This window comes from Elaeis guineensis, chromosome 8, assembly GCF_000442705.2.
Source record: "Elaeis guineensis isolate ETL-2024a chromosome 8, EG11, whole genome shotgun sequence".
NCBI classification, from domain to species: domain Eukaryota; kingdom Viridiplantae; phylum Streptophyta; class Magnoliopsida; order Arecales; family Arecaceae; genus Elaeis; species Elaeis guineensis.
Window position 1 is genome coordinate 9,884,383 of NC_026000.2, and position 11,802 is coordinate 9,896,184.

Below are 11,802 nucleotides of genomic sequence, written 5' to 3' on the forward strand. Positions count from 1 at the left end.
TCATATTTGTTGTATTTTTTTTTTTACGTTTGACATTTTTATTCTATTAAATAATATTAAATGTTGATTTTATTTTATATTATTTAATTTTAAATGATTGGATATTATGATTGGTGCATATGGATACACATACTCGAACGTGTCTCAGAATATTAAGAGAGAAAATGTTATGCTGAAAGGATTATAAAAATTATAACGTAAATAATAATATATCAAATGTTGCTCTTTGAATTGAATTTTAGAAAAAATAAGTCTATTTTTAAGTAAAGAAAAAGAATACGTAATAGAATGCTAAAAAGATAAAAATAAAAGAAAACTGAAATTATAATTTGAAATGATAAAATTTTTAAAATAAATTTTTAAAAAAATATCATAAAAAAAAATTAAAATAATAATAAAATAGGAATTATAATTATAAATTTTTAAAAAAATTAATTTTAATTTAAATTAGAAAATATCATTTAAATTATTATTTTTATTATTTAATTAAATTTATTTATTAAAAAATTACAAATAGATAAGTAAAGATATTAAAAAAAATAAAAAATAAAAAAAAAGAGAAAACGCCATTCTCTCCCCTCCCCAAACCCATTTTTCCCCTCCTTCTCTCTTCTCCTTCTCCCTTCTCGATCTTCTCCTTCTTCCTTTACAAATTTAAGTAAAGGAAAAGAATACATAATATATCATAAAAATGAAAGAAAACTAATATTATATTTTTAAATTATAAAAATTACAAATTAAATTAAAAAATATATCATAAAAAAGTAAATAAAAGATAAAAAATGGTAATAAAATAGAAATTATAATTTAAAACAAAAAATTATCTTTAATTTAAATTAAAAATTATCATTCAAATTACTATCCTCATTAAAAAATTTAATAAATTAAAACAAATAATTAAACAAATTATGAAAAAAAATTTAAAAAATTTAGAAAAAAGAAAAAGAATAAAAAAACACCGAAGGAAACGGCGTTTTCTCCTTTCCCCCCTTCTTCTCTCCTTCTCCCTCTTCTTCTTTCTCCCTCTTCTCCCTACTCCGGCGCCTCTCCGACAGCACGACGGTGAGCTGCCTCCTCTCTCCCTCTTCCTCTCTCTTCCTCTATTTATAAAATTTAAAAAATAAAAATTATCAGAAATAAAGTCAAGGGATCGACTCACAGAGTGTCGCAGTCAAAAATTTTGCGTGCCGTTAAACTCTTTTAGCCATGAGTCGATTCATGGGGTCGACTAAAAAATATAAATCTACTTTTCTTACAATTTTTTATATTATGTATTTGTAATCTTTTAATAAATAAATTAAATTAAATAATAAAAATAATAATTTAAATGATAATTTTTAATTTAAATTAAAATTAAATTTCTTTAAAATTTATAATTATAATTCTTATTTTATTGTTATTTTTTTATTTTCCTATGATACTTTTTTTTATTTATTTTAAAATAGTTATCATTTGAAATTATAATTTCATTTCTCTTCCATTTTTTTCTTTTTAGCATTCTATTACGTATTCTTTTTCTTTAATTAAAAAATTATTATTTTTTCTAAAGTTCAATTTACAAAATTTTTTTTCCACATTTTTCCTTATTTTTTAACTTTACACTGGATTTATTTTTTGATCAAAATTTAATTCAAATTAAATTTTCCTCCCTTTTTTTCTTTATTTAAAATATTTTTTAAATAATAATATTTAAATTAATTTAGTTATAAATTAAATTTTCCTCCCTTTTTTTCCTTACAATTACAATTTCTATTTTTTTCAATTCTTTATCTTTTTATAAATTTTTTAAGGTCATTTTTAAATTTTTTTTAAAAATTTTTGTTCTTATTTCTTAAAATTAAAAAATAAAAAATTTGTTATTCAATTACAATTATAATTTCTATTTTTTTTCAATTCTTTGTTTTTTTATAAAATTTTTTTAGCCTATTTTTAAAATTTTTTTGAATCTTTTTTTAATTTATTATTTTTTATTTGAGAAAGTAATTTGAAATAATATTTTAATTTCAATTTATCTTTAAAATTTTATTCTTTTTTATTTTTACATTATAATTCTTTTTTTTATTTTTTAAAAATTTTATAATTTTTAATTTTCTTAAAAATTTTGAAGACAAGTATTTCGAATGATGTTTTTCAATTTAATTTTAAATTTTTATTTCTTTCATATTTTTTTCTCTTTTTTTATTTTCTATGATAATTTTTTTTAATTTCTTAAGATTTTTTTGGACATCTTTTAAAAAAAATTTGAAATAAAAAATCTAAATTAATTTTTTTAATGAATTACAAATTCAAATCTTTATATTTTAAAATTCAATCAAAATTAAAATTTTTAATTTATTTACTAATTTCAAATTTTAAAAAATAAAATTTTCTATTTTCTCACGATTTTTTCCTTTATTTTTGGGTGGGAAAATTGGAAAGCGCCATTTGGAATGGCGTTTTTAAAAGCGCCATTCCAAACGGCGTTTCTTCCTTTTTTTTTTTTTTTTTTTTGGACGATGCCACCGTGGAAATGGGGAGTGACGTGGCAGGGGGAAAAACGCCATTCAAAATGGCGTTTTTCCCTCTTACATCACTTTGGTAAATAAGTTTGGTTTGAATATATTTTGGTAAAAAATTTTTTTTTTTGTATTATTCGGAAAAAGAGCTCCCACAACGTGCCCTTTTTGGAAAAAAAAAACCTGAGGACGTGGGCCCCGCCCCTGAGTTCCTTGGATCGTTCTCCTCCACGTCATCTTATATCATCCCCTGGCGACGCTCCCATGTCGGCCGGGCTTCGGCCTGTCGGTGACTTCTCCTCGCCGATCCTTTTACGACTCCATCGCGATCAACCACCGATCCTGACCGTCCGATGGATCCTTCCTCCTGTTCTCTAAATTAGAGATCAAAGAACACCAGGTCGCGGTCTGGATGTTTCTGATCGTTGAAATCGATTCCAACGCACTAAAAGCCGTCCGATCGAGACACCATATCATGATTGTGTAGGGCTCGCTTACCTGGCCTGTTTTCTCGCGGATCTGTTTGACTTTTACACGTCGGACGAGCACTGTTTTTTTTTTTTTTTTGGTAAGAACGACGAGCACTGGTTGACCAAGCCAAATGTTGCCACCAGTTGATGATGCCGGATATCATGGAGCCGTGGGATATGCTATTCTTCTGTTGAATATCCTTATTCTTAAAACATAAAATTATTGTAGATTAATGTTAAAATAAATCTCGCATAAGCTTGTAGAGAATCTAGCTGAGTATTCTATAGAACTGCTAGATACTTAGGCCGGCCAATGACATCTCATTTACGTGATTGTGTAATTATTGCAATCTTTGTTGTTTAACGTGGAATGCTATTCTTGCTATGATGGCACTTGCATTAGAGTGTTGGGACCGTTCTAGCTAAAAGCCTAAAACTTTTAGGAGCTTATGCTGCTTCTATTTTTAAAAGTACACCATGATATATTAATGTCTAGGCATTTGAGTGGAGACTGTAAGAAGAGAATAGTAAGTCCAAATTACCATTACATCGTTTATCTAGGTGTTGTTTTTGTTAGCATTTATAACAAGAGTTGACTGCATTAATCACATTCCTATCTGACATCTCACTTTAATTAAAACAACAATCAACAAAATAAAACCGAGCATGTGCTATGTTGGGATTCTATTAATCAAAAACCTTTCAATTGAACTGTGAAAATGTTTTTTTTTTTTTTAATTTTAAGAACAAATTGGATTGTCAGAATCATTGACTGTGATCTAATATGATCATTCAATGGTCAAAGAACAACAAAATAAAACCAAGCATGTGCTAGGCTGGGCTTCTATTAATAAAAAATCATGAGATTGAACTGTGAGAATTTTTCTTTTTCAAGTTCAAGAACAAATCAGATTGTCGGAATCATTCACTGTGATTCATCTGATCATTCAATGGTCAAAATCATTGACTTCATTTGCTGGTAGTGTGATGAATAAAGCTCACATATTGATGTAAAGCATTTGTATCCTAAATCAATATTTATGTTAGCATGTTCTGAAGCAATAAAGTAAAGGCAAATTCTTATGCTATAAGAAAATTGATATAGAGGGCTTTAATTTCAAGCTACTACATTTTTGAGCCCTGCATCTGTAGGTCAAATTATCTTTTGCAAAGCTAAAAGTAATTTTTCCTCCAGAAAAACTTGAAAGACTGCAATAAGTAAAACAAATAGTAAATGACAATACATACATATAGATATAGATATACATATATATACATACACCATATATTATAAATTTCACACTATTGCTATACTTGAAATTTTTTTTTATAGATAGAATTATAAAAAATTCTTGTTAATGAAAAAAGTACGAGAAGAACATAGAAGAAGGTAAAGGTGATTCATCTGATCCTTTGCTTGCGAAAGCTAAAAGCCTTCTATCGCGAATCGTCCATCTTCGTTGCATGTTGTAAATTTTTTGTGAGCTTATTATATATATATATATATATAATAAGTACAAAAGGGAGGACTGATCTTTTCAGAAGCCCGGGACTTGCTGATCATGACTTGCATGATGTAAGGTACTGTCTTTCCATATTTACAAAAGTTTAATAAATAAGGGAAAAGGGAAAAGGGAAAAGGGAAAAGGAAAAGAAGACATGTTTAAGTTTCCAAATTTTTGCTAAGATGACTCACTACAGTATACTACTAATCACTTGAAATCTTAATCACGGGTCCATCTACTGGCATGAGTATTCTCTGTCGTCTGATAATTATAAGAAACTGGGAAATATACCAAAAGAAATATAGCACATAGCAAGCTAGTAACTTGTTTTCAGCCACCTTTTCTCCTCTCCCTGCATTTATATGGGCAGGGAAGCGGCTGAAACAGTGGACAGTCTCGTGCAATTGTTTACTCGGATCTAAAGCAGAAAGAGATGACCTCGGTGTGTGCATTTTCCTTGTAAGTTGCCTCCTTTACCCCATCTCTCGTTCGCTTAATTAGCTCAGACTCCTGTTTCTTTATTTGTAGAGTTTCCAGTTCTTGTTTGATCAAAGTCCTGAAGTGGTTTTGATGTAGTTTTTAGCACTTTTTGTCCTCCTTACACATCATTACATGAGGCTTATTTCGATTTTGTTTCTCTTTCATTAGATTTTGGTTCTATACTGTTTGTTTGCTTGCCTTTGGACAGGGGAAAGAATTCGCAATCTACCCAAGATCTGGAAAAATAAAGAAAAAGGGTGGAAGATTTGTTTGCCAAGACGCATTGCCCACATGGTTTGGAGCTTTACAACTGCGGATACCTTTCCCCACATTGCTGTCTTGTAAAACCCTAACCCCAGGTCCTTTTGTTGTCTCCCTCCTCCTTGCTTGCTGCATTGAGCCTGGAGTGCAGGTTTCTGACGGAAAGATCGGATTTGGATGCTGGGATTGAGCAAAGTTGTGATTTTGGGGTCTCTGTTGTGGATGGTTTAAGGGTCCTGTGAGGATTTTAGGAGTTTTCCGCTGCTGAGGTTGGTCGGTGCTTGCTGAAAGAGGGAAAGAATGCCTCCAAGCTTGAATCTTTCTCAATGGTGGGCGAAGGAGGCGTGCAGAGGCACTCCTGTGGTGGTGACGGTGGAGAACCCCAGCTACTCAGTAGTCGAGATTGATGGCCCTGAGGTTGCTGCCTTCCAGTCCATGGACAAGGGCCGGGGGAAGAATGCAAAGCAGTTCACCTGGGTCATGCTCCTCAAGGCCCACCGAGTTGTCGGATGTGTCGCTTGGTTGGCAGCTGGGCTCTGGGCACTCCTTGGAGCCATCAAGAAGCGATTGATCTCTCGCCGGGGAGTTGCGGTGGAAAGCGATAAGCTCGGCAAGGGCAAGCTGCTGTTCAGGTTCCTTAGGGGATTCTTAGTGCTGTCATTGGTGATGCTCGTGTTCGAGATGATTGCCTATTGGAATGGCTGGCACTTTCAGAAGCCTAATTTGCACATACCTGAGAATTTGCACATACCGGAGACCACCGAGATCCGGGGTTGGATACATTCTGCCTATCTCTCATGGCTTTCTTTCAGAGCTGACCACATTACCTACCCAATTCAGGCCTTGTCAAACTTCTGTATCATTCTGTTCATTATACAGTCAGCCGATAGAATGATCTTGTGCCTTGGGTGCTTCTGGATCAAGTTCAAGAAGATCAAACCTAGGATAGAAGGTGATCCCTTCAATTCTGATGAAGAGGAGGGTTCGAAATATGAGTACCCTATGGTTTTAATCCAGATTCCAATGTGCAATGAGAGGGAGGTAAAAAATCATGGCATTCGCTCTCTATTATCCATGCTTTTATTCTTTTCTTTTTTTCTTTTCTTCACCTGAATAAATTTATATGTTGTTCGTTCAACAAAAGATTTTGGATATGATACATTGAAACCAAGAGCTCTTCCATAATTAATAATTTGACATCTTTTTACCATAATTAAACAAGGATGAGATTTGAAATGTGTCTGGTGCTGATTCTGTTCCTGAGTATGTAATTCAGAAGAAATACTTCTTATGTCTTAATTTTGATTTATTCTAGGTGTATGAGCAATCCATTTCAGCTGTCTGCCATATTGATTGGCCCAAAGACCGTTTATTAGTTCAAGTTCTGGATGACTCAGATGATGAGACCATTAAAATCTTAATCAAAGCAGAGGTGTCCAAGTGGAGCCAACGTGGTGTCAACATTGTCTATCGGCATCGCTTGGTCCGAACTGGTTACAAGGCAGGGAATCTCAAGTCTGCCATGAGCTGTGAATATGTTAAGGATTATGAATTTGTTGCTATATTTGATGCCGACTTCCAGCCTAACCCCGACTTTCTTAAACGAACAATTCCACATTTTAAGGTATTTATATTATCCAGTCCATGTATAGAAAATACACTCTGGTTACATAAGCAGCATGAATCTTCTTCAGCACATTAATTATCTGATCTTATTTGATGCAGGGAAATCCCGAACTTGGGTTAGTTCAGGCACGTTGGAGTTTCGTAAATAAGGATGAAAACCTGTTAACCCGTCTCCAAAACATCAACCTCTGCTTTCACTTTGAAGTGGAACAGCAGGTAAATGGTGTTTTCTTAAACTTCTTCGGTTTTAATGGTACTGCTGGTGTTTGGAGAATCAAAGCATTAGAGAACTCCGGGGGTTGGCTTGAGAGAACAACTGTGGAGGATATGGATATTGCAGTTCGTGCCCACCTCAGTGGTTGGAAATTCATCTTTCTTAATGATGTCAAGGTGCTTATATGATCCATATCATACTTTAAATTTTGTCATTTCCTTCAGGAAATATTTTTTGATCCTCTATGCGAATCCTTATTTACCAGGTGCCATGTGAACTTCCTGAGTCTTATGAGGCTTACAGGAAACAACAACACCGATGGCATTCTGGTCCAATGCACCTATTCCGATTGTGTCTTCCAGCAATTATAACTTCCAAGGTTTGCCATCTTTCCATAATTATAAATTTTGTGCTTGTCTGGCCATATAAAATTCTCAGGAACCATTAATGTTGTATTACAGATATCCATATGGAAGAAGGCGAACTTAATACTCCTTTTTTTCCTCCTGAGGAAGCTAATCCTTCCATTCTATTCATTCACATTGTTTTGTGTAATTCTCCCTCTAACAATGTTTGTGCCCGAGGCTGAGTTACCTGTCTGGGTGATCTGTTATGTGCCTGTCCTAATGTCCTTTCTCAACATTCTGCCGGCTCCAAGATCCTTCCCCTTCATTGTTCCATACCTTCTCTTCGAGAACACCATGTCAGTAACCAAGTTTAATGCTATGGTCTCTGGATTATTCAAACTGGGAAGTTCGTATGAGTGGGTTGTTACTAAAAAGGCAGGTAGGTCATCAGAGTCTGATCTATTAGCAGCTGCAGAAATGGAATCAAAGCCTGTGAACGACCCAGAGCTTCTTAGAGGGGTTTCAGAGAGCGAACTCATGGAGCTGAACAAGTTGAAGGAACAAGAAAAAGAACCTCTCCCTCCTGTCAAAAAGGCCAATAAAATCTATAAGAAGGAGTTGGCTCTTGCTCTTTTACTCCTCACAGGTGCAGCCAGAAGTCTTCTATCTGCCCAAGGAATTCACTTCTACTTCCTCCTCTTCCAAGGGTTGTCATTTCTTCTTGTGGGACTCGATCTGATTGGGGAGCAGATGAGCTAATGATTGAAGAGAAGAGATGGCGCATATCCGAATTATCTTTGGTCATCCAAGCTTCCTTTCCATGGAGAACACCTTGGTGAATTTGTTTAATCAAGATATTCCCTATCGAATTCTTGTTCTTCACCGTTGCAAGAGGCGAGGGTGGATAGCAGCTTCTACGCAATAAGAACTTTATCGTTTCAAAATCTGGATAGGATTTTTATTTTCTTTTTCTCCCTTGTGAAGTCTTTCTGTTACACAGACATTCTTCTCTTAAATTTGATGTTGTTATAGATAGAACCTGTCCCTTTTATTCTTGTTTGAGTGCAGCTTGCTGTTGAGATGCAGCACGCATGTACTTGTAAACAATAGAGCGAAAATGTTGGACTCTATTATTTACTTCTGAAAGGTGAGGGAGTTGGGCTCTGGTTTTCCAGTCCAATTATACTTGTGTAATGATCTGTATAGTTGAATGAATTCAGTTTACTCTAAAGCACTTCTTGTGCTTTTACTTTCTCTTATCTCTCTGGCTTTTCCTCCTTTTGTTTTGACGGTGACTGTGCATTATTTTTCTAAGCAAAGAACTTGTCGGTAGAGATGGACAAAGATGTAGGTCTGGGGTAACAATATCTTTGCTAATACTCACCACCATTACTTCATGGTTTAGTAATATTGGGTGGCCTAGCTCTTAAACATGTGGGCCCTGTTAGAGCATCTGTTTACCTGGGCACAACAAGCGAACACTGGCGTGCCACTCAGCATTAACAGCGGAGGCTGAGATTATGTAACATGTTAAGAACTAATTGATCTAGGAGTCAAGCACTATCCATGCAGCTTGTTTTTTCTATCCACTTGCCTTAACAATAGCACTCATCTCACCCTGATGAGCTCTGTTATTTTTTTTTGAATGCACATGAATTTGCCAGGCTGTGGTACCCATATATGGACTTGGATGTGGGTGCCGACAAGGGGTAAGAGATATTGTCTGTGTTTTACTTTTCTGCACTCTGGTGTCTGATACAGCTCACTGATATTTGTAAAGCTAATATATTCATTGTATGAGAGTATTATCTTCTGCAGTATGTTTGCAGATAAACAAATGTCCTGCAATATCTCTGATTCCATTCTTATCTTTGATAAAGTTTGTAATCTATTGCATTTTGTTTTTTAACACAAGTACATCATATCATGCGGTTTTCTGATTTTGAGATGAAAATGCATTTTATGGTAGATGTAGATCATCTAAGTTGACTGCAAGTATTCCCATATGATATGCATATAGAGCCGGTTGTTCAATATTTGTATTTAGACACATTACACCAGCAAGAACTTGTTCTCATGCATCCCAGCATATCATAGGTATTCTGAATCATTTCTCTGATGAATGAGATTAGCCTTTGGTGCTGTCTGATCATGAAAGGAAGGAATACTAATCTATTGTATATTAGTTTCCTATTACCAGCAGAGAGAGAGGGTCACATTCATGTGTTAAACTGCTAACTTGGCTCATCTAATTAGCTTTACAATTAGTTCAACTACATGTAGGGAAAAAGGAAAACTTGTTCGATTTGGTTCAAATTAATTGCATGATAAAATTTTTGGGAGAGTTTGAGCTGAGAGAACGGTGGTCATTGGAAAATGCAGTCCCTCTTATTGTACATACCCTTCTTCATATTTTTTTTTAGGAGATATTGACAACAAGAATCATGGTAATCAACAGATGGAACAGTATAAAAGGAAATGGCAGCTTGGATTGACAAAGTTTGGATAGAGGCCTCTGTTGGAGTTAGCTGACATGTTTCAGTGAACGTGTGAATTAAGATTTCTCGGTTCGAGAAGCTAATGCAGATTGAGCTTTCTCTTGCCCTTTTTTTTTTTTTGGTAAGACAAAAATGTTCATACAACTCTAGCATGAATACATCAAAAAAAAAATTAGAGAAAAGATTCTTTCGAAAGGCCAGAGGAATCTTCTCCACATCAATCCACACAGTCCCTTAGTATGATCTGTCACATAAGAGACCATCTAGTCAGTAGCGTTGTTGGCTTTGCAGTATATATGATGAATATCGATAGAGAGGTAACCCCTCATCACGTACCAAATGTCATGAAGAAGAGGATGTAACATCGTCCCCTCATCACGCACCACATATCATACAGAAGAGGATGTAACATCATCCCTGAAGGTTATTCTCGAAGTCAAGCAATCACAATGATTAAGTCTCCCTCAACTACCGGCCTTTCTATTTCAAAGTCTCAACCTGAGAAATGTGATGCCAGCCCAAACCGTCTACAGTTCAGCTGCCGGAGCCGTATTCAATGTATGTAGGTGGGCAAGGGAAGGTTAGGCTGAGAGGGATGGGCATGGTCTTCCCTACTTAGCAAAGGAGGGGTCCACTGAACACGTGCATGGTCGTAGGTTTGTTATGATTCCAACAACTTGTCAGCTGTACTAGAGCCAATTCTTATGCAGTGATGTGTAAGACTTGCTCCATCTGAATCCCATGCAAGACCTGTGAACTTTCTCTCTCTTCCTAGTGCAGCTTTCCTGTGTTACTGTGTCATAGTTGGCTAGGGGCACACTTTGCACTTACTTTCCATCAAAACAAAAAAAAAAATCTGCTGTAAAATAATTTAAAAAAGATATTATTTGCAAATACTTAGAACACTAGTTAGTAATGTTTTTTTGATATATTTTCGAACAAATAATTACATTTTGGAAATGGTTGGTGTATTCGTATATGATTGTATGTCCAGGATGTAACAGGCCATGATATTCAGAATGGACGACTTCGGGATATAATTGTTGGTGTTCGTGGGATTTTATACTGGAGCAGTCACTATGTTTAGTAAAGAATGACACTATGATATGGTTGATTGGTCTGTGACATAGATCAACCTTAATGTACTAGGAGTTAATGCCCGAGCATGAATTAAAATTTACTTTAAAAAGGATTCGATCTACCATAAAATACTGTATAAGATATATTAAAAGGAGAAACATTTGCTCGAAGCTTGAAATGACATAACATTAAGTGATGCACCTGAATCCAAGAATTTGCTACAGATTCAGCAGCCTATTAGATTTTGGATTAACAAACAATCTCGTGTAACATGGACATATTAATTGCTGGGTCATAGCCAAAGCCTATTTAATGCATGATACTGGAAGTACTTGAGTAGTAAATTTATTGAAGATGATGATTATGGTTATGATTATGATATCCTGATTAGAAGTATATTATGAAAACATTAGAAAGAGGGCCTTAATGAGACAACAATAGAAGGATTCTCAATTGCATCAAAAGAACCGCAGGTCAAGAAATGAATCATATAAAATTTTACTCTGCAGAATGTCAGCTTATATCAGGTGAAGGGGAATAAGCAGTGGCTTATAATAGTCTTGGCTGAATAACTTCAGAGCCCCTAGCCATGCCAAAGCCAATACCGTACAGAGCAATGGGTGATAGATTGAAAAATTAAAACGGCCTGGTAGAGAACTGCAAACCTGTAGTGACAAACTTTTACTGGCCACTTTGATGACATATTCACCAGTTGAAGTGGCAACCTGTCTCTTGAGCACTCAAATTCTTGCATATCATAGAAGATCATTGGTTTGGGAATCCTGGCCCGTGGCTACCAACTCGCATCCCATCGGAGATTTACCAT

At 34.8% G+C, this 11,802-nt stretch overlaps 1 protein-coding gene across 2 annotated transcripts; it reads left to right on the forward strand.

Moving 5' to 3' along the window:
- The first annotated feature begins 4,775 nt into the window (after positions 1 to 4,775).
- Positions 4,776 to 8,638, forward strand: LOC105050345 (probable xyloglucan glycosyltransferase 5). 2 transcript variants are annotated; one of them, XM_010930317.3, is made up of 7 exons: positions 4,776 to 4,929; positions 5,159 to 5,244; positions 5,363 to 6,252; positions 6,527 to 6,835; positions 6,937 to 7,227; positions 7,317 to 7,430; positions 7,513 to 8,638. In XM_010930317.3, the coding sequence occupies exons 3-7, from the start codon at positions 5,512 to 5,514 to the stop codon at positions 8,155 to 8,157; spliced, it is 2,100 nt and encodes a 699-aa protein (XP_010928619.1). In that variant the 5' UTR covers positions 4,776 to 4,929; positions 5,159 to 5,244; positions 5,363 to 5,511; the 3' UTR covers positions 8,158 to 8,638. The 2 variants fall into 2 exon arrangements, with proteins under 2 accessions (XP_010928619.1, XP_019707688.1); XM_019852129.3 differs by lacking the exon at positions 4,776 to 4,929 and having other exon boundaries at positions 4,938 to 6,252.
- Positions 8,639 to 11,802: the final 3,164 nt, after the last annotated feature.

What these genes read in the sequence shown, in the direction of transcription:
- LOC105050345 (XM_010930317.3), top strand. Translation starts at nt 5,512, where the DNA reads ATGCCTCCAAGCTTGAATCTTTCTCAATGGTGGGCGAAGGAGGCGTGC. An exon ending in CAATGTGCAATGAGAGGGAG is followed by an intron (nt 6,253 to 6,526) that starts GTAAAAAATCAT and finishes GATTTATTCTAG; the next exon opens with GTGTATGAGCAATCCATTTC. An exon ending in GAACAATTCCACATTTTAAG is followed by an intron (nt 6,836 to 6,936) that starts GTATTTATATTA and finishes TATTTGATGCAG; the next exon opens with GGAAATCCCGAACTTGGGTT.